The sequence below is a fragment of the Acomys minous genome (genome assembly GCF_964271855.1).
Source record: "Acomys minous genome assembly, chromosome: 6".
In the NCBI taxonomy this organism is placed as follows: domain Eukaryota; kingdom Metazoa; phylum Chordata; class Mammalia; order Rodentia; family Muridae; genus Acomys; species Acomys minous.
In genome coordinates this window covers 79,077,192-79,097,862 of record NC_140487.1, presented here as the reverse complement: position 1 = coordinate 79,097,862, position 20,671 = coordinate 79,077,192, and the positions used below count along the sequence as shown (strand labels likewise).

Sequence of the window (20,671 nt, the reverse complement as noted above, 5' to 3'; positions counted from 1 at the left end):
GCTCTTAGAAATGTAGATTTAGTACTTCAGTCAAGAAAGTGCTTGATAGTTTACATTGCTGGCAGGTTCCTGGGTGCTCTTGGTAGCTAGTTCTGGAAGAAACAGTAAGATGGGTAATCATCCTTGAGGGCATGTAGAGAGAGGAACTCATCCAGTACCTTAGTGCTAACAGGCTATGTGGTGTGGTACCAGGAACCTGCACATGTTGATAGTTAGGAGCTAGGGGGATGAAGGGCCTCAGGCTTGAGTGGAGTCGGGAGAGACATCAAGAGTAAGTAGGAGTGAAGGGCAGATCCAGGCATTCAAGTGTGAGGTAGAATCCCACACAGGCCCCACTGTGTTGGGATGTGGTTGGTTTTTTGAGTTTGATGGTTGAGGTGGTGACAAGAGCTATACTTAAAACAGATGGAGGAAGGCCCTGAAGGTTTTCTTCTGCTCCCCTCTGCGTTAAACAGCAGACATGAACACGCCCTTTCAAGTTTCATAACGATACTCCTTTTTCTTGACAGTGTGTATTAATTGCTGGATGGGGAGCTCTTTCTTCAGGGCAAATCGGGTTATAGTGATAAGTTGTGTCGAATAAATGGCTACATCTCTTTTATTTTACCAAGATGGTTGGACTCTAAGTTAGACATGATGGGGTACACATACCCTAATCTCAAGAGACTGAAAGCACGAGTTTTGTTAAGTTCACATGGAAACATCAAGGGAGAAGATAATTCATCTTCAGTCTTATTTCCAGTTGTTTGCATTCTATGATAAATATATCATTTTGATTTTAGAAGTCCAAAGCTTGCCATCTACAGGCAGATTATATTTGGTTATGAAATCATCAGGAATCTTTTCCCCCCACTGTGGTCACTAACACAGCAATGCCTACGTCTGGCTTCCTTTGTAGTGCTGGGGCTTGAACTCAGGGCATCATGCATGCTGGGCAAGTGCTGAGGGTGCCCCCAGCCCTGCGAGTCTAGTTTAAAAGTACACTCAAAAATACGACTTAGTTGAAGTAAGACAAAAATAAGAATTGTGCTTTCTCTTCTTAAGAAATGTCAATCATTAGAAATAATGTGAAGATTTCCAAATGCTCCCATGACAGCAATATTCAGGACATATTTTATAGTAAACGTTTTAATAAACAGCAGCATAAAATAATCAGTGTTTAATATCATCTCTGGTGGTGAAATACAAATGCATATATCCTCAGTATAAAATAGTCTTTTGGCCATTACAAGTCCATGCTTTTCTATTTGGAATGCCCATAAGAACAAACATTAAGTGATACAGTGATTAAATGCATGCAGTGAGAATAAAGAAAGATATGGTAAAGTGAGCTATCTGAACATTGCCATTATATATTTGAAGAAAATCTACATTGAGTTAAAAACAAGCAAAGGAAACAAGGAAACAGACCAGATATAAAAATGCAGATATATTTTCATTTCTGTGATACAAACCATAAACAGTTTTGTGCAGAGGGAAAAAACCTGAAAAATAAAATCACCTTACAAAACATTGTTAACAAAGTGAAAGAGATTTTTCAGCTTGTGAAAAAAGGTACCATTTAATACAAAAGAGGCTGCTCGCTGCAGCACCACAGTGCTGTTTTAATACATTATTACAAGTGGTTTTGAGATTTTTTTTCCTCACCTTAATGGCTTCAGTAATTATAAAAGGCTTAAAAATAAATGTTATAGTTCTTTATAAAAAACTAAGTTGAATTTATTTATTTTTTTAACCATAATAATGACTTTCCAGAGATGGTATCTTACTGGCTCATGGAATGCTAATCCTCTCTTTAAGGGATTCCTTGAAAACTCAGATTCACTGAGACCGAGTTTACTCAAAATAAATATTCTTGGAAAACAGTTGATTGTCACATGATATACAAAATCGTGGTTTGAAGCGTTATCACTAAACAGTTGCATAGCAACAAAAAGACACAAATCTTCTCCTCTACTCCACTTCAAGAAATGTTACATAGAATCAGCTTATTCACGTCACAAAATGGTCTTAATTTATTGCCCAGTAAATCTGAATATAGCCAACTCTTTTGAGTTCACAGTACCTACAAGTTCATGTCTGTTTGGGAAAACCTAGGCACATTTTGGTTGACAGATTTCCTTGATCTCTTATGCAAATTCTACCTTTAAACGCAGAAATAGCAGGATCTTCCTAACTCCATAATTCCCCTCATGAAATATTTCTAGCATTTATTATGCATCTTGTTTAAGTGTCTATAATGAGTTTTTTTAATAAAAGAAAAAAATCAAATCTAAAATCTCTTTTTTTATGTAGAACTTAAATCTATAAGGATTCTGAATTTGGTAAAAGATGGTTCGCAAGTAAATGCCAGGATGGGCATACTTGATGTCATCTCCCCAAGAAGGCAAGAAGGATCAAATTTCTTATTTGCCAAGCTAAGGAATGTGGAGTTTTGTAATCTTTGAGAGAACTCAGCATTTATGCTTTGCAAAATAGTATGTATTGTCTTTGGATTAGAGCTAGTTCTACAAATAAAAAGTTTCAATTCTCGGCGCTAGAATAGAATCAATGAACATCTCCAGGAAAGACGTGAAGAAAAGTGAGAGCTTAAGTTTCTCAGCTACTGGTATCAGGACAGGGTTCCCTCCCATTCAGTCTGCTGACAGTAAGCACCCCTGAGACCTTGGCCAATTTGTAAACAGGCTACAAGGCGTGGGGTGTGGGTGTGCGTGCCTCTAGCATTACCTGTTCGCAGCATGAGTGGTCTAGGAAAGCTCCTAGAGAGGTTGATACAGAAGCAGTGAAACCACCCTGTTCCCCTCCCAGGGACACTGATGCGGGCTGAGGGACCATTTTCCTGACTTGTGCCTTCTTGGGTGGCCCATTCCAAAAGCAATAACCCAAGTTGTAATCTACAGCCATTTCTAGCATCTGCATCTACCTTCTTTAGGGCATGTGTAAACACGTTGTGGAAAAAGACTTTGGGAAAGGCCTTCATGGCGAGAAGAGGAGGTTCACACGGAGACGCCACACCATCCCCGAGAAGTCCGGCTACTGAGAGGACTTCTGTGGTCAGGGCACGTCTGTATGGCTCATTTCCATGTGAGATTTAAAATGTAGCCTAAAGCTCCCTCTGTGGTGCTAAATACCATGTTGATTCAAACATGCCTGCAGTCTAAGTTGAATCAACACAGTTCCTGAACATCTGTCCTGAAGTAGAGACAGCAGGTAGACACATGCTACAGTATATACATTTTGGGAGTAGACCAGTCATGGTGACCAAAGGCAAATACACAGCACCATTTGACACTTCCTTTTTTTTTTTTTTTTTTTGGTTTGCTATTTAATTACAATGTTCCATTCCTCTTCATTGGTTTTGAAGTTTTCAGTACTTCAAATGGTCTGTTCCCAATGACACATCACAAACTCTGATGGAGTGCAAAGCCCACAATGCATTAGTTTTCCTGGCTGGTGTCTGTCGCGTAAGACACAGTTAAACTTCACAGAAGATACTGGTTGCAACGTCTGCTAAATGAGAACCTTCAATAAAAACATTTGAATATAAATCTTTCCTGCCATCTGCTAGTTTTTTTTTTTTTCCGGTATAGTGTATTTTACAAAAGTCTCACATTTTACACTTCTGCAGAAATCATAGATTCGGTGTGCCCGTGAAGATTGGAGTCCCCAAGCAAAGATGGTTGTTTTGAGTCCATTTTGTAGGGTTTTTGAGATTTGTTGCCGAAAACAGTGATACCCATTCCGCCAGGGTGGTTTGGAATTGACATGTGCGGTAGCAAAGGAATGTTTGCTTCCTGATTGGATCCTGATGAGGGCAAACTGGCCACATGGCCAGTGCTGGTCGACCCACTGGCGCTACTTGGGGACCGACTCTTTGGAGGCGGGCAGTGCTGAATCACCCTAGGAGGCCCCGCAGGTTGGTAGTGGGCAGCTGGAAAAGCTGCATATCCAGGAGGTATTGGGTATCCGTTGATGGGAATGAAGCGCTGGTTCTGAGGTATTGCTGGGCCAATGAAACCAGCGATCTGACCCTGTGGTGTAATCCCCTGGCTCGGGAACATGTAATTGGGAAATCGCGGGTTGCTGAGGTTACTCACAGGGCTGGCACTGAGGGAGGTGGTCTGCGTGGTGGCGTTTCCACCCGAGGGAGTGGTAGAACTGGTGTGACTTGAGAGGCCCTCCCAGGATCGAAGCCGGACGTGGATGTCTTTAAAGCGCGGTCTCCTGGAAGGGATCTCATTCCAGCACTCAGTCATGAGGCTGTACATTCGCGGAGGGCAGTCTTCAGAACAGGGTAACAGCTGTCGCTTCCGCACCATTTCGATCACTTCCTGATTACTAAACCCATAATATGGCTGGAGTCCAAAGCTGAAAATCTCCCACAACACAACCCCGAAAGACCAGATATCGGAATCAGAGGAGAACTTGCCGTACATGATGGCCTCAGGGGGCATCCAGCGAATGGGCAGTGAAGACTTACTCTGTACCCTGTAGTAATCGGCAGAGTAAATTTCTCTGGAAAGCCCAAGGTCTGAAATCTTTACATGCAGTTGCTCTCCAATTAAAATGTTGCGAGCTGCAAGGTCCTTGTGCACGAAGAAGTGACTAGACAGGTATTCCATGCCAGCAGCAATCTGAATTGCGATGTGCAAGAAATCTCCATGGTCCAGGCTGGACTTTACTGTCCCGTCTTCATCACTGCTGCAGCCGACATCGGAATGTGGGGATCGCATGATGAGGAACTCGTGGAGATCGCCCTGGTTCATGTACTCAAAGAGCATACACACAGGTTGCTCCTGAGTGACGGCACCTAGGAGGCATACAATATTGGGGTGGTGTAGCTCAGCCATGAGAGAGGCTTCCTGTTGAAACTCTGTCCACTGCTGGGGGTTGTTATAGTCTTTCAAAGTCTTGATAGCCACCAGCTGTGCATGGTCCATGCCTGGGAGGTAGAGGTGGCCCTTATAGATTTTTCCAAAGGTACATTCACCCAATTCTTCCATGAAACGAACAGCAGAAAGAGGCAGTTCCTTAGCCTTGCTCTGTAACAAAGGGAAAGTGTGAATTAAAACCTTTTTTTGTTTTTTGTTTTTTGAGACAGGGCCTCTCTGTGTAGCCTTGGCTGTCCTGGACTTGCTTTTTAGACCAGGCTGGCCTTGAACTCACAGCGACCCACCTGCCTCTGCCTCCCGAGCGCTGGGATTAAAGGCGTGTGCCACCACCGCCCGGCTAAAAACTTTCTTAAAGCAAGACATCTTGGCACCGAAAGGAGAGGTGGAGCATACATCAAAGGTAAAAAATGGGATATTTGTGCTGAAGGTAATGGTAAGGTGCTTGCAGCTGCCTGCAGATCGAGGCTTGTTTATGCAGTCCTGCCCATTGTAGGACTGGAATGACTCAAGCATCTCCCTGGAGGAGACTGATTTTAATAACTGTTGAAGAAGCTGGGTGTGGTGGCAGATGCATGTAATATTAGCACTGTGGAGTGTGAGGCAGGAGGACTGAGGGCATCTTAGACTACCCAGTGAGCCCTATCTAAAAACGGAACAAAACCCCAAAAGATCAAATAAGTAAACAGAAGGGGAGGGGGAGGGGGAAGGTAGAGCCAGGCATGGTAGTATATGCCTGTAATCCTAGCATTCAGAAAGCAGAACATAGTGGCACATGCCTTTAATCCCTGCACTCTGTAGGCAGAGGCAGGCAGATCTCTGTGAGTTCGAGGCCAGCCTGATCTACAAAGCGACTCCAGGACAGCAAAGGCTACACAGAGAGACCCTGTCTTGAAACAACAACAACAACAACAACAACAACAACAACAACAACAACAACGGCTTTTAGTTCAACATACAAAAGCAAAGCAGCTAATGCCATACATAAACTTTGTCTTGAGGAGGAGCAACAGAAAGAGCCTGTTCCTATTTGTACGCATAAGAGAAACGGATAAAAGGAGGCTCAGAACAGCAGTGGCCATTAGGGAATACAGAGTGGGAATTAGAAAAGCAGTGGACGGAGAGATTTGCAGCTCATGCTTTTTACACTTTAACATTTTAGGACTAGGTTAAGTAACGTTAATTAGCAGAGTAATTAAAATAATAGGTTAATCTTTCCATCTGACTACTCAGGAATTTCTTTTCTGCAGTTATAGGGCTATAGCAGTGGTCTTCAACCTTCCTAATGTTCCACCTTTAATACGCTTCCTCATGTAATGGTGACCCCCCCAGCCATAAAACTATTTTCATTGTTACTTCATAACTGCAATTTTGATACTCATATGAATCATAATGTAAATATTTGTGTTTTCTGATGGTCTTAGGCAACCTCTGTGATAGGGTCTTTCTTCAACCAGAGAGGTTGTGGTCTATAGGTTGAGAACCGTTGGTATAACAGGTAGAAAATGACCAATTCTGCTACTGAGTAGTGTCATGTCTCAGTTTCTCACCGGAAATATGTTTCCCTGTGGTCTTGACCTACAGATTGAGAACTGCTGTTCTAGATTGTTTCTTTCTGCTTTTCAGTTCAGGTGATTGAATCCAGGGCCTTGCGCCGTACCGTGCTATGCATACCCTACCACCACACTCCAGCCTCACCCTCTAGGGTGTGGCTCTGTGGGAACAGATGGACTTCCTTTGTGAGAGAAAGTGTGGCCATGAGAAATGCAATAAGTTAAACTGGCTGCTTTTTTTCACAGCATGGGATGGTATTACATTTTCTGGTGAGAGTAACCCAAGAGGTATCCTTCCCTTGTGGTGTTAAGGTAAGGACTCCCATGATAGCTGATGGCAATGAAATAACCCTAAAGGAAGCCAATGGGTGTCCAGGCCTCTTAAACAGTATAGTAGGTAGTAACTGCTTTTCAACCTGAGCTGGATTTCCAGGTTTTGGTGGTAGAGAAGTGTAGCGGGCCCGAGCACTCTAATCCCTTTCAGGAAAATGAGAATCAGGAAATAAATCACTAGACTATCACACTGAGAACAAAACTTGGGACTAGAGCGCCCTCTGCTACTCATCTTGACGTGAACCAACAACAAAAAAGAATAATTCAATAATTAACTTGGGGCTTGTTTTTCATATAGGCTAATTCCTGAACAGCATTTAACCACGACCTGCAGGGTAGGTCCTACATGGTAGCTGATGACCTTGAAAGAAAAAAAAATTTTTTTAACTTCTCTGCACCAATTCAGAAGTGAATTAAATTTTGTAAAAGATTTAGATCTACATACAGCCTTAATTAGTTCTACAGAGTTCTTGTAATTCCCTTTATTTAAAATAATGTGTTTTAGTTTTTTTTTTTTTCACTGTTAGACTTTTTCTCTTCTGGTATAATTGTTTAGTTTCTTTAAAAAGGGTTCTTCAAATTGATGTAGAAGTCATGTGGACCCTGAAGGCAGGTGAGGTGTAGCCTGCAGACTGCTCCTCTTTCTGAGATGTGTGGGTGGAGGCAGAGATCAGGTGGGACAGAGACAAGAACAGGCCAAATTTCTGGGAACAAGAAGAGAGGGGTGTCCAGGACTTGGCCTATGGCCCCAGGCTTTGGAGCTGTCCTTCTCCTCCACTGAGCTAAGCACATTCCTTCCTTCACATCTACCTTTCCAAGGACTTGACGTTTTACAGCCAAAGAAGGGGGAGAGGAGGAAGGATAGATTGTTCAGGAAGGCTGTTCTTAAGTCCCAGCCAGCAAAACCGGGCAGAGCTATGGCTCCGGAGGCTGAGCGGGGCTCTGAGACTCACCTGTCTCACGGTGGTATACCCTATGGTGCTGCAGATGGCTCCTTCTTTCTAGCCACACACACAAAAGGCTTCACATTGACCCAGTTGCCTCTTGGCATCAGCACTGGTCAGGTAGGCAGCATGCAGCTAAGCCTGCCCTCTCTAACTTATCTAAAGAAGGAGAGGTTTACAAGGGTCACCCAGAGCCAAATTTGAGCCCTTGCTCTGGGAACGAGAAGGGAAACACCTAAGATGGCAGAGTTCGCCAAAGCTTTCCTCTGAACACCTGTGCAGCAGCTAGCCTAGAGCACGGCCAGAACCAGCGACTCCACGCTTGGTTTCAGGGGAGCCGTTCACACAGTGATTTGCATTAAAAAAAAAATGCTCAAGTTACTTGGTACAAATGAGTCTTAACTACAGACTCATTTTCAAATTTTCCATAAATCCTAAACTAGTTAAAAAATCATAAAACCCCTTAAAAGAAGGCGTCAGTAGACTGCTCGGAGATGGCAGGAAATTATCTGTATTGTTAAGGAACAGATGGTTTACATTAGACAAACCCTTTAGGCTAAACTTGTTTAGGTCTGGCATATTGTAAATTATATTTTAGTAATGAAAGTGAAATGACCTCTGCTTGACCTCAAGTGGGGTTTGTCTGTTTGAACCAACGCAGTGGAAAACTATGAAAGAAAATGAAGTCATAAAGTTTTGGCAGTTCAATTTTGGCTCATTTCAAGTTAAGGGGTTATAAATCTGTTTAGTTTTTGTTTGACAAGTATTTGTCATACAGGGATGTACAAAATGTAAAGAAGTGTAAAATACACACGAGGCACAGTGCCAAAGTAAACCAAGTACAAAGGCAGCCTGGCAAGAACAGGGTCTCGGGCTCCTATCTCTTCATCACGCCCTCCATTAGTTGAATGACAAGACGGGCTGCGTTTATTATGCACTGTAAGGCAATTAAGTACCTTAAAGCTGAAACAGGCTTTCAGTTTAAATGTTAACATTTTTACTTCTCAAAGTAAACACACATCTGCCTCAGTTCAGCTTTAAAAATTATATAATTTTCGGTGGAGGGGGAGGGGAGAAGCTGATACATTGGCCAGGGTCTAATTGGGTTTCTTCCCCCAGTCATTTTTGGAGAGCCACTGGAGTAGAGTGGAAATGAGCTCTCTGCAGAAAAGAAAGGGAAGAACATCAAGTTAAGAATCTGATATGTACCTGGTCTAGGTCTGCCAAGACCTTTTGCCTCGGGGATGAACAGTGAGTAGGGGGTGTCCCTTTATCCTATCTCTTAATGTGTGATATGGAAGTGATAAGTCATGGACAGAGTTTTAAGGCAGCTTTTAGAATAGGGATGGGCACCGATGGGTAGCGATAGCCATCTCAATGGCTGTATCCTTCTAACCTTGGGGGACGTTTCACCTCATGTGAATGAAATGATGCTCCAAGCACCCGATGTTAGGCTTACTACCGCTTCCTCCTTTTGCACAGGTGATTAGGTGACTGGAGGAAGTGAGGTGAGATTCTATGGACTTCTCCATTTACAGTACTAAGGTCTCTTCACGACTTTCCACTCCTTGGCACTGGAAGGAGCTACAGTATAGTAATGGGATGGGCAGGGAGCCTAGAGCAGGAAGGGAGCTCCAGTAGTTGGGGAAGACCGAAGTTCACAGCCACAGGGCCACCATGAAGCTCCTCTTGGCATCCCCTGCCATCCTTGTCACTCAAGGCAAAGTCACTTCCCATGTTTTGATGCCCAGGCCAGCTGTGACCCCATGGTGTTTTGTTTTAGAAACAGATGGTACCTGAACACCAGCTTTTGGAATGGCAGAGAGGGTCCTACACCATGGCATTTGGGCTGGCCTACCTTATGAGTGGTGAGATGGGCCCTGGCCCTACCAAAATGAAAGATGTAGTTTTAGTAATAGGATGTTGGAAGAGGGTATCACCAGGTCTGCCTTTTCTCGGGCAGCACAGTTTTCCCTGAGGTCTACTTGCCTTGGAGATACACTCTTTTCTGACTCTCAAGTGCCAACCAGCACATCTTCATTAAGCAAACATTAGACCTACCTAGACAATGCCTTGTTAGAGCAATTCTGACCCAAGAAAGGTGCTTAAAGAGGTGCTCTGGAAATTGCAGGTGGATGGAAAGTACAAGCCACTGAGCAGTGACTAGCTCCTGGCTTATGTTCTGTCTCATACTGTATCAGTAGGCCCCGTGGTACTATTAGTGAGATTCAAGGTTCTTGATGAAGCTTGAGCTATGCCTTCAACATAAATCCAGATACTTAAGATGTGTTTTATTAACTGGTTACAGCTTGTCATACAACTTTTCTAATCTATATTAATATACTAGATCCTGTGCTAACATAGATACTAATACTCTGGAATAGCCAGGGTTTGCATTACTGACTTGTGCATGAAAGGAAACACAGCTCCTTCATTAATGTCATAATCTCAGCCTATGGCAGGCATATATTGAATCCTTGTCATGTGCTAAACATCAAGGGCATAATTTTGGATTAATATATATTAATATATACCATTATATAGACTATTACTCTATATGTATATATGATGTTTTCCTCCTATGTTAGATTTGAATGGTTGTATAGGTGGCTAGTAAAAGCTCAGTTCAGACTTCAGAACTCCTTTGCCATCAACCCCACCATGTTTTCTTGTCTCTCTGCCATGAGTACTTTTTCCACAGCTTGCTTTGATCCTTATCATTGTTCTCTGGAGTTCATCCTGTGATTTCTCCATTTCATGAATGAAGATAATAAAGCTTTTGGCAGTTAAACAACTGGCTTAGAGAAGCATGACCCTTCAATGATGGAGCCAAGATTCAAATCCAAGTAAATGTGATTCCGAAGCTTAGCATTTTTCTGGAAAGGGCTGTGGAGTTTTTCACTTGATCCCCGAAGAGCTCTCCATCCTAAAACCATGGTGACTACTGGTACACAAGTGGAATGTCCAAAACTGAGGAATAATCTGGTCTCTGAGCTTGGCCTTACCCACTGACATTCTGTTGGTGACTGGGTAAGTGAACACAACCTAGGGATGGCACCTTTGACTGAAATGAGCGCAAGAGCCTAGAAGGTTACTCAAATGGGCGGTGCCTTCACATGTGGCCTCTGCCTTGAGAGCCCACCTTCCTTTCCAGTATGCTTTCTTGGTTCTTGGGTAAACAGCATTGGGTCTGCAAAATACTAGACTCCAGTCATAAAACAGAAATGACTATGTTCTTTTAGTAAAAGCTCAGCACCCAACCCTTGGTAAGATTATTGATTGTTTCAAATTATCCACATGGTATGGGCTCATGTGTTTCAGCAACACATGAAAACTAAGACAGTGGAAGTCTTTGGATCCTGGACACATATAGGCCTGGGTAGGAGGTTTAGCTGTTCCGGCTATAGCTTAACTAAGAGGCTTCTGAGTTATGCAATCAAATTCTGTTGGAAGGTTCAACCCAGACTTTGCTACTTTTGATCTGTGATCCCCTCAGTGGAGGGGATTTAACTTTAAAGTGTTGCTTTTCTCTGCAACTGTCTGATCATGTGAGGGTTTGGTGGTGCCTCGTATTGATTCTGGGAGTTTCTTTAAAATGTCCATGGGTAGGTTTCTCTTTTACTCAGAAATTCAACAAAACAGAGGTCTGTTTTTTTGTTTTGTTTTTTAAATAGGTGTGTGTATGTGTGTGTGTGTGTGCGCGTGCGCGTGCGCGCACGCGCACGCGCACGCGCACACACACACACACACACACACACACACACACACACACACACAGATACAAGTGCATATACCTGTGTTCAGAAGAGGCTGCCATTCTCTGAACTACAGTTATGAGCTTCCTAACACCTGTCTAGGAACTGAACTCCTGTCTACTGCAAGAGCAGCACATGGTCCTAACTGCCACGTCATCTCTCTAGCCCCTGGTTTTGATCTCCAGTCACTAATTTGATTAGTGATCTCCAGTCTACAATTCTGAGACCAGATAGAGCACTCTGGTCCTACAGGCTCATGTGTTTCTGCAAACATGAAACTTACAGCAGTGGATTTAAAAAAAGAAGTCTTTGGACCTTGGAGCCTTGGGTAGGAGGTTTGGCTTTTCCTGCTGGCTGTGAGACTGTGGGGAATTACATATCTCAAGCTTCATTGTGTTTTTTTTCACCCCAAACTTAGACTCCAATGAGAATTTCTTCCGAAGGAAGTTATGCAAAATCTGTGGAGATGCCACAGCCATTCCTCCGCGATGACATATATTAAGTCAACCCATTCATGACACCTATTGATGGCACCCATTCCCCACAAGCGGTTTGTGGACAGGGCCTCTCCAGCTGAGGTGAGGGAGTGGAGCCCTCACAGCAACCCTAAGGCATTTCATCCAGGAAGTGAGGCCAGAATTTCCTCTACCAGGATGGCTACCAGCAAGACCATAGCCCTCCGGAGAGTTAGGTCTATGTCTTAACTCTGAATCTCTTGCCTGTCTTTCTTCCCACTTGTACTGGGTGCTGATGGGCCCTTTCGCTTTCCTTTAAACCCACACTGCCCTAGTCAGAGCAATGGGCTTCAGGAAGGTTTGCAGTTATCACTGCAACCAAAACAACAGCAACTTCTGGCCATTTCTACCTGCGACATATTACCTCTAAGTGTCAAACACATTTTTTTCTTAAGCACTATTTTTATCTTTCCTTCACAGGTGAGAAAAATAAAGGTTCAGAGACGTGTTGAGTAACCGATTTGTTTAAGATCTCATGCCAGTGGATAATGGAGCCAAGACCTGTAATCCAATCTTTCTACCTCTAAATCCCAGCTCTTTGAAGACTATCAGACTACCTCCTAGCAATACCCTGGGAGAAAAATGTGGCTAGGAACAGTTAGGCTCAGACGAGGGGGACTCTGGGATGCGGGGATGAACTTTAGAGCTTGAGACTGGTCATTTTACCCATGGGGAGCTACAGGCCCACCAGAGAACAGAATGAGACAGAGAAAATAGAGAAGAGATATTTCCCTCCAGGGAAGTGAGGGAGCAGCCGCAGAAAAGGAAATGAAGGAAAAGAGACAGAAGGAAAGCCAAGAAGAAAGGAAGGATCTTACGATGGTGGTTAAGATTATTAGAGGCCTTTAGTGACATTAAAGAGGATGAGGTCTTGGAGAGGACGGCTGCATTGCCATACCATCAGGGGAACCCAGAAGGCCGTGTCAATAGGACAGAGACCTAGGAAGCTTTGGAAGACTAAATAGAAAAGTCTTTTCCTAAAAAATATGTATGTGGGTGTTTTGCCTGCACATATGTCTGTGCACTACATGCATGGTGCCCATGGAAGCTGGAAAAGGCCATCGGATGTCTTGGAGCTAGAGTTCCCAGTGGTCGTGAGCTGCCACATGGGTGGCGGGAACTGAAGCCAGCTCCTGTGGAAGAGCAGCCGGTAGTCTTAAGGCCTGAACCGTATCTCCAGCCCCGACGGGGCCAGTTCATGACAAGAGGGTGTGACTCCCGACACATGGAAAGGACAGCTGTTCAAAAAAGGGCAGCCAGACTACAGCAGGGCAGAAAAGATGGGTCCAAACATGTATACAACAAATTTCAGCACATTCAGCCACTATCCTGGCTGAAGAGGAAAGACAGAAGGTTAGACTGGAAGTTAAAAAAAAAAAAACAGAACAGATGGCAAGAGATGAGGGTGAACTCACCTGAGGCTGTCAGCTTCCGAAAGCCTGGCAGCTCCAGCTCTCTCCGTCAGGAGCTACCTGGACTTGAGCCTCAGCCTGCCTAGGCCTGCTCTCCTCTCCTCCTGCCATTCTTAAACTCCCCCGCCCCTCACCTCTCCACCTGCCTAACTAACCGCAGACAGGTGAGGAGGCTCAATGTCCGCCGCCTTTGCTGAGGAACATATTCCACGGACACACACTCTCGCCATACATGAGACAGGAGGATCTGTTTTTTTGAGGAAAGGGAAGGTCTGGGAAAGTGGAGGCAGAGGGAAAGAATCCGAGAGAAGCCAGTTTCCAGGCGCCTCGTTTTCTAAAGTACTCCATCAATCCAAAGCACCCAAAGACAGAAAAGAAGGCAACCATGAACTCCCATCAACTATAAAACTCACATGCAACACAGAAAAACCTGGTTTAGTTTAGGCACCACTTGAAAACACATTTAAAAACATTAAGCCGTTTGAAATCTTTTACTGGAAAACGAACAAACGAACAAAGAAACATAGCCCTTCCCCCAGACAGAGCCGCTTTCTCTGAAGAGCTGAGAAAGTGATGAAGGGTTAGGAGGCTTCTTAGAGGCTCTGGGCCATGAGAGGGTGCCGGGGGGAGAATGTCCCACCTCCCGCCTGCCCACGCCTCTGCTTAGCCACCTCTCTGGCGAACTCGGCCCATCAAGAGCCTTTCCTTGCTGCATCCCAACCTTACCTCCCAGGCCCAGGCCCACCTCACAGACAGACTGTCTGCTGCTTATTGCTTTCTGGGTGGGTTTGGTTTCTCATCCCCAGGAGAAGTCTCTCCTTAATGCAAACACTGAAGGGGGAATGTTAGCAGCTCCACAGTGAGGGAAGATGGAAACAGATAGTTTCCACTCTGAAAGGCACTCTGAATCTTGGGGGGATGGGGGGCGGAGTCTCTGCCTTTTTAATAGGACAAAGACAAATCTGAAGAAGGCCAGCATAGACCCCTCAATCCCTTTTCACCCCTGGCTCCAAACAGCCTTTCCATTCGGCTCTGGTAGCTTGTTCGATCTCAGGGCTCTCCCCTTCCTTTCTTACGCGTGTCTCTTCCACCTCGATTTTATAGACACACGCAATATTTATGTGGCAGTGACCTTTCAAAGAAGTCGTAGAGATTGACTGTTTGCATTTGGGAGTTTTCTTGAAGGGCCACAAAGCTCTTTCAGGACAGGCACTCGGTAAGAACCAAAACAAACCGCTGGGTAACCCAGAGCCAACTCTCTTAGGAGAGTCATGGAGGGGTGGGGCAGGGCGGGGCGGGGCGGGGGGGGGGGAGGAGATAGCGCTTAGTTTTGTTGTTTCTTTTCCCTAAAGCAGTCAAGAACTCAAGCCAGCCCTAATTCCTGGCTTGGTCCGGAAAAGCTTGTGGAGCCATTTGATGGCTAAATTCCAAATCCTGCATTGGGGAAGTCTCCACACTGGGAGAATTTGCAAGGAACATGTCAAAAAGTTGTCAGAAACAATGAAAACAGTGTCTGCCCCATCTAGTCTGGTACATTTGTCTCTGCCAATATCTCTTATGTTTGTCCCTTTGATCACAGAGGGTGGAGAAGGGTTTTACTCTGGCCTCTTATTGGAAAATTTACACATTCTTCCTGGCATTGGGTCTTATCACTCCTAATCCTGGCCTCTTTAAGCTTTCTGAGAAGCCAGGGGTTGCCTCTGGCTACCCAGCATGGACTCGCCAAGCGCGTCCACCAGTTGCTTACTGATCCTTCCTTCCCACTTTTCTTTGCAAAAACTTTATGTGTTGGCAAGACCAGGGGTTTTATTTAGAATTGGGAAATCTTCTATTCACATTTTATATCCACAGATGATTGAGGCTTTGATATTGACCGTGATACCTCCTCTGTTTTTTTCATGGCTAGGTTTCCATATTTCTACAACAGCCTAATAGTAGCTACTTTATGTAACACCTATGAAGATCAAATGTGATCATGGGAGTAAAACATCCCAGTATATGTGTCTTGGTAATCTGTATTAATTGGTCTATACTAACATTCTGTGTTTAGACCACAGAGGTCTCTGAATTTTTCTTTGAAAAAACTGTTAACTCAGACATTCCTGCCTCTTAGAGACTATGTCCTACAAGCCAGCCTCCACAAATAAGGGAGTAAAGGTAGTAAGCAAGGCTAATCTACAAAATGGGTTGGTTATTTTCCTGACTGGAAGTCACTTTCCATGGATTCCAGCGCAGTTGTCAGGACAGTGGCTATTGCATGCTGTGCCCATTGCAACCCACTAATTGAGTGACACAGAAATGATAGGGAAATAAACTATGACTGTTGCATGGGGACTGTTGAAGGTATAGCATATGTAAAAGTACTTGCAAAGGCCATTGTTACTCTGATAATGTGCACTGACACCAGACCCTTCTCGTTCCTTCACCCTTGCAGTAATATGAAGTCAAAGCTTAGTATGACCGCCACGTGCGGTGGTGTGTCCCTGTAATCCCAGCACTCAGCAGGCAGAGGTGGGCAGATTGCTATGAGTTTGAGCCAGCCTGGTCTACAAAGCAAGTCCAGGACAGCCAATGCTACACAGAGAAACCCTGTCTTGAAACAAAACAAAAACAAACAAACAAACAAAGAAAAGAAAAAAAGAAAGAAAGAAAGAAAGGAAGAAAGAAAAGAAACAAAAACAAAAACAAAAAAATGAGTATGGCATAACATTAAATACTGTAATGCCTACACTAGCTAGCCAGAAGCTGGAACTTCAAAAGCATTAAAGCTCTACTCTTACCACCCCCAGTCTACATGACATGAACTTACCTCTAGGAGCGTAGACTATTATTATTTTTTAACAAGTAGTAGAAATTTACATTTAACTAGTGAGCAGTGGTTTGGCTTAAGAATCAGTATTTGAAAGTGAATTTTTGGCATGTAAAGAACCTGAAAACCTCACCAGCAAATAGACTTTGTACCTGCAAATGTGTTTTGAAGACTTAAAAAAAGTCTACAACATCAAGCAAAATAAAATAATATGAGATATGATAGTCTCCATAATTCCACTATACTTAATAAGCAAGATGATGAGTTAATTTGAGTGTGAAGACATTGTTTTTCCTAAAAGTTTATTATCAAAGTCAAAAGAATAATATGGCCCCTAACACAGAGAGGAGTCAGACGTTCATTGCATGCAGGGTCCTCTGGAGTTGGAAGAAGATGAAAAGCTAAGCATTTGGAAACAAGAATTCTGAGCTGTTGAAATGTGTCCCTGCAGAAGGGCCTGGGGCTGAGATGCTGGCCTCCCTGAGAGGCAGCACTTGCTAGACTACAGCGCTGCTCTTGAACAGCAGCTGCATTCAGAGCAAGGCCAGTGACCCCGGGATCCTCACCAGGACCTCAAGTAGCCTACATGTTGAAAGATGTATAGGAATAGCAACAAGAAAAGGGGGGGGGTGAATCTAGCGGAGAGGGGGGAAGGCCCAGGTGGACCATCGTAGGACAGCTTCAAAGAGGGCTGGGAGAAAAACCTTTCTACTAAAAGATTAAAGCAAAGGGAAATGGATTTAAATTAGGCATAAAAAAAGAATTCTTAAAAAAAAATCATAGTAAAAAAGTACATGACATATAATTTACCATCTTAATCATTCAAAATTATATAGTATAATATAAGAGATTTCTTTGTTCATATCATGTGCCATAAAACAGGCGAGTTTGTAAACAATGTTAGATAGCTCTTTTTTTTTTTTTCCCCACTTTGGTTAAAAGAGCATGGAATTTCCTTCTTTGAATTTGAAAACCAGCTCACACTTTGAGCCCCGTGGGCCTGGCAGAGCGCCCTTCTGGCTGGGTGGTTCCAGTGTAAGGCTGTGGTCTGGCTTGGCCCGGTCTAGGGCAGATGCACTGCTGAAAGGAAGCTTGAGAGGCCCTGGCAAAGGCAGAAGTGTAGGGCCAGTGTTGGCTGGACTCTGACTGTGTGTCTCCTCTGATGCTAAGAGGGAGGGCTGCAGTGGTCCATGCTGCCCCCCCCCACCCCCCGAGGGATGAGGCACGCCACCCATCTTACCTTGGGCTTGTACGCATTCAGCATGGCCATCTCTACATTTTGTCCTCGGACGGGCTTTGGTTGCCTCTGGACTGGTGGTGATGATGACTTCTGGTTATTGCGGCAGACACAGATGAAGAAGAAGAGGAAGGCGATGGCCAGGGGAATGGCCACACTTGGCACCAGAATGTACAAGATTTCCATTTTATTTTTCTCTTTAGAATCTTTGGAATCTGGGTGCAGAGGGGGAAAAAAGGGCAAGAGTTATATTGGTTAAAACAAAAAAAATGTATAATATTACCTTGCAGAGTTTAAACGATTTATTCTATACACACAATTCACAGTGAGGGGGAAAAAAAAAGAATCTAATACTTATTACAATTTGTTTCTATCAAACCCTCAATCAACATAGTTTATTGAGGTTTAAAAGTTTAAAGTTCAAATGTTTGAAAATTGCAGAGGGACATTATGGAGGTTCTGGATATGTGAGGGGTGTTGCCTTTCCCTAGCAGCAAACTTGCATTTCTCTCACACCTTATAAGTTAAATGACATGTGAACATTCTGTATATACTGAAGCCTTAATATAGACCACAGGGTTCTTCTCCACTGGCTGTCAGCCCAGATTAACTGCCACAGTGTGGTGCTCCTGAGTTCCCAGGTGCCCCTGCCTTGGGTATTAGCGGCATGCGGGGCCAGGCCTGCATCTCTCAGGGTCAACACAACTACAGAATCCTGCTTCTGGTCTCAGAAGGCACTGCCTTTGAGTATGTGGGGCCTGTGGGCAGGCTGGGTTCAGTGCTTGACAAGCCCGGCAATTCAAGCTAATCATTCGGCAAGCTGGGTCTTGCTTTCTCTCATCTAGAAGGGAAATGAGTGTTCTGGAAGGGTGTCTACAGGTCTTTCCAACACAGGAGCGCTGTATAATTTGACACTTTTTGAAACCCCAGAATTTGTCTTGAATGGTTTCATATGAGCCCAGCAACTGTGAGTGCTAACACTTTGAAGTATATTTTTGAAATCTTATACATCCATTTTACAATTACTTGGCAAATAATATGATATGTATAGAAGGATATGAGGTATGCCTTTCTTTTTATTTATTTAAGCCTGACCAGTAAAGCCAGAAGCTTTAAGCATATGTCATCATCAATGAATTATTTGTCTGGTAAAAATAAACACATGAATTACGGGATGGTAGTTAGAGAGGTTATGAGAATGACACACCCTGACCACCAAAATCAGCTGTCTTTCTTTAATAAGTCCTAAAGTGTGAACATTCTGACTGACACAAAATTCAGAGAAGCTTATTTACTCTGTGGCAGAATCACCATGCTTCCATTCGGTTAGCCTTCCACTCTTTCAGCAAATATGAGCCACTGTGCGCCAACATCTGCTCTTGGAACAGCAGAGTGAGACAGTGTGTGCTCTCTGTGTTTAAGAATCTCCCAGTCTTATAAGGAGATGGAGAAGACGCTACCATGATATATTGTAGTACATGCTGATGGCAGAAGTATACATAGAATGACAATGCGAAACTGACAGAGACCTTTAAATGAGGATGTCCCTAGGCATGTGTAAGCGAGAACTGTCTTTACTTCCCACCTTCCTTTTCTGTAGGTGAGATACCATAATACTGAGCCTTCTTCTCAAACACATTCAGCGTGTAACAACCCCTTCTGCAAGTGCTGGATTTTGATGACATTCCCTGTGTGTTAACACTAACACTGGATTTTGATGACACTCCCTGTGTGTTAACACTAACACTGGATTTTGATGACACTCCCTGTGTGTACACTAACACTGGATTTTGATGACACTCCCTGTGTGTTAACACTCCCAAGGGCTTGAGGTAGGGCCATGCTTGCTATCACTATTACTTTGAATTGGATACTTTTCAAAATAAACTCATTTTATGGTGACAACCAACTCCATGGGAAAAGCAACACATGTGCGCCTATTTTTATAATGAGGAATCTGGGGGCCATAATAGCCACTTGTTAGCCTGAGGACATGCAGCTGGCAGGTCAGAGGCTGGGTGCCCCCCAGCTCTAGCTGTGACCCTATGCTACCAAGGATTGAATGCTTGATCCTGGCCACCTATTTTCTTACTGTGTGGAGAACCTTCAAGGTAAGAAGTAGCCCCAAACATTCTAAGCACCCCACTTTCCCCTATGATATATAAGTAGCCAACAGGGGAACTGCTAGGACTCATACTAACCCTACAATCTTCTCTAATGGTGATTGTATTCGCAAAGTCTGGGGATGGGTAGAAAAGATTCAGGCCTGTGGAGGAATGTACAGCACAGGGGGGTCTGGTGTGAGCATGCAGGGACACACACTGTGCACACAGGCTGGAGACAGTCTGGCAGAGCAAAAGAACCATGCGTTTTAGAGTCAGACGCTTGCGAATGCCGCTACTGTCGTCATCTAGGCCAAGCTGAGCTAGCGCCCAGTCACGCTGAAGAACTGAGGTGTAAAACGGAAAGTACCTGTGGCAACTCAGAGTTTTTCCCTAGAAGGGGATTCTGGGATAAACATTGGTGCTGGAAAGTCCAAATAACCTTAAGCAAGAAACCCTCTCTGATCTCCACCTCTTCCTGTATTCCCTAGGAATAATAATAGCTAGTCTTCCAATCTTATTTGCTTCATGTGAGACTCAAATGGGATCAGGTTCACAAAAGAACCCTAGATAATTGAAAATTGCTATTCAGTTGTTGGATGCTCTATTATTAACGTTATAGAATTTCGCAGTGCGAGCGGGAGATCCCTGCTGTTATTCTTGGATTTTCAGTGAAATCATCCTGAGCGTAATGATTACAAAAGGAATGAGGCTAATTTACTACTAATGTAACGCTAGTTATTTTTTCCAGCCCAGAGTTTTAGCAACAAGAGAAAGTAGGGTCTCACCTGTCTGCCAACAAAGAAGTCTATTCTACATTCATTCCCTATCAGATTAGGCACGGAAGGGAGGCCTTTTATTGTAAATGGGCAGTCTGGGAAAAGTGCCTCTGTGGGTGTGTTGGAGAATAAACTTCAAGAGGCTAAATCCTTTTAACACACTCAGACTTGGCTCCTCTGCTTACACAGAGGATGCAGGGAGCACAGCAGGCTGAGAGCCTTCTTGCCAAGTGCAACAGTCCCAAGGGACAATAGGTAGTCATGATAGGAAGACAAGCTCAGGGTATCCCAAGACTTCAAGGCCATTCCTCACCCATGCTACTGTCTGCTCTTGGCTAGAAGG

At 44.0% G+C, this 20,671-nt stretch overlaps 1 protein-coding gene across 3 annotated transcripts in view; it reads right to left on the bottom strand.

Annotated features, from left to right (window-relative positions):
• Positions 1-1,144: 1,144 nt before the first annotated feature.
• ROR1 (receptor tyrosine kinase like orphan receptor 1) overlaps positions 1,145-20,671 on the bottom strand; it is a 345,467-nt gene continuing 325,940 nt past the window's right edge. For all 3 annotated transcript variants that reach the window (XM_084785977.1, XM_084785978.1, XM_084785979.1), the window contains 2 exons: positions 17,451-17,662; positions 1,145-5,042 (listed from right to left, as the gene is read on the bottom strand). In XM_084785977.1, the coding sequence (XP_084642103.1) occupies positions 3,615-5,042; positions 17,451-17,662 (1,640 nt within the window). In that variant the 3' untranslated portion in view covers positions 1,145-3,614. The remainder of the gene's footprint in view (positions 5,043-17,450; positions 17,663-20,671) is intronic.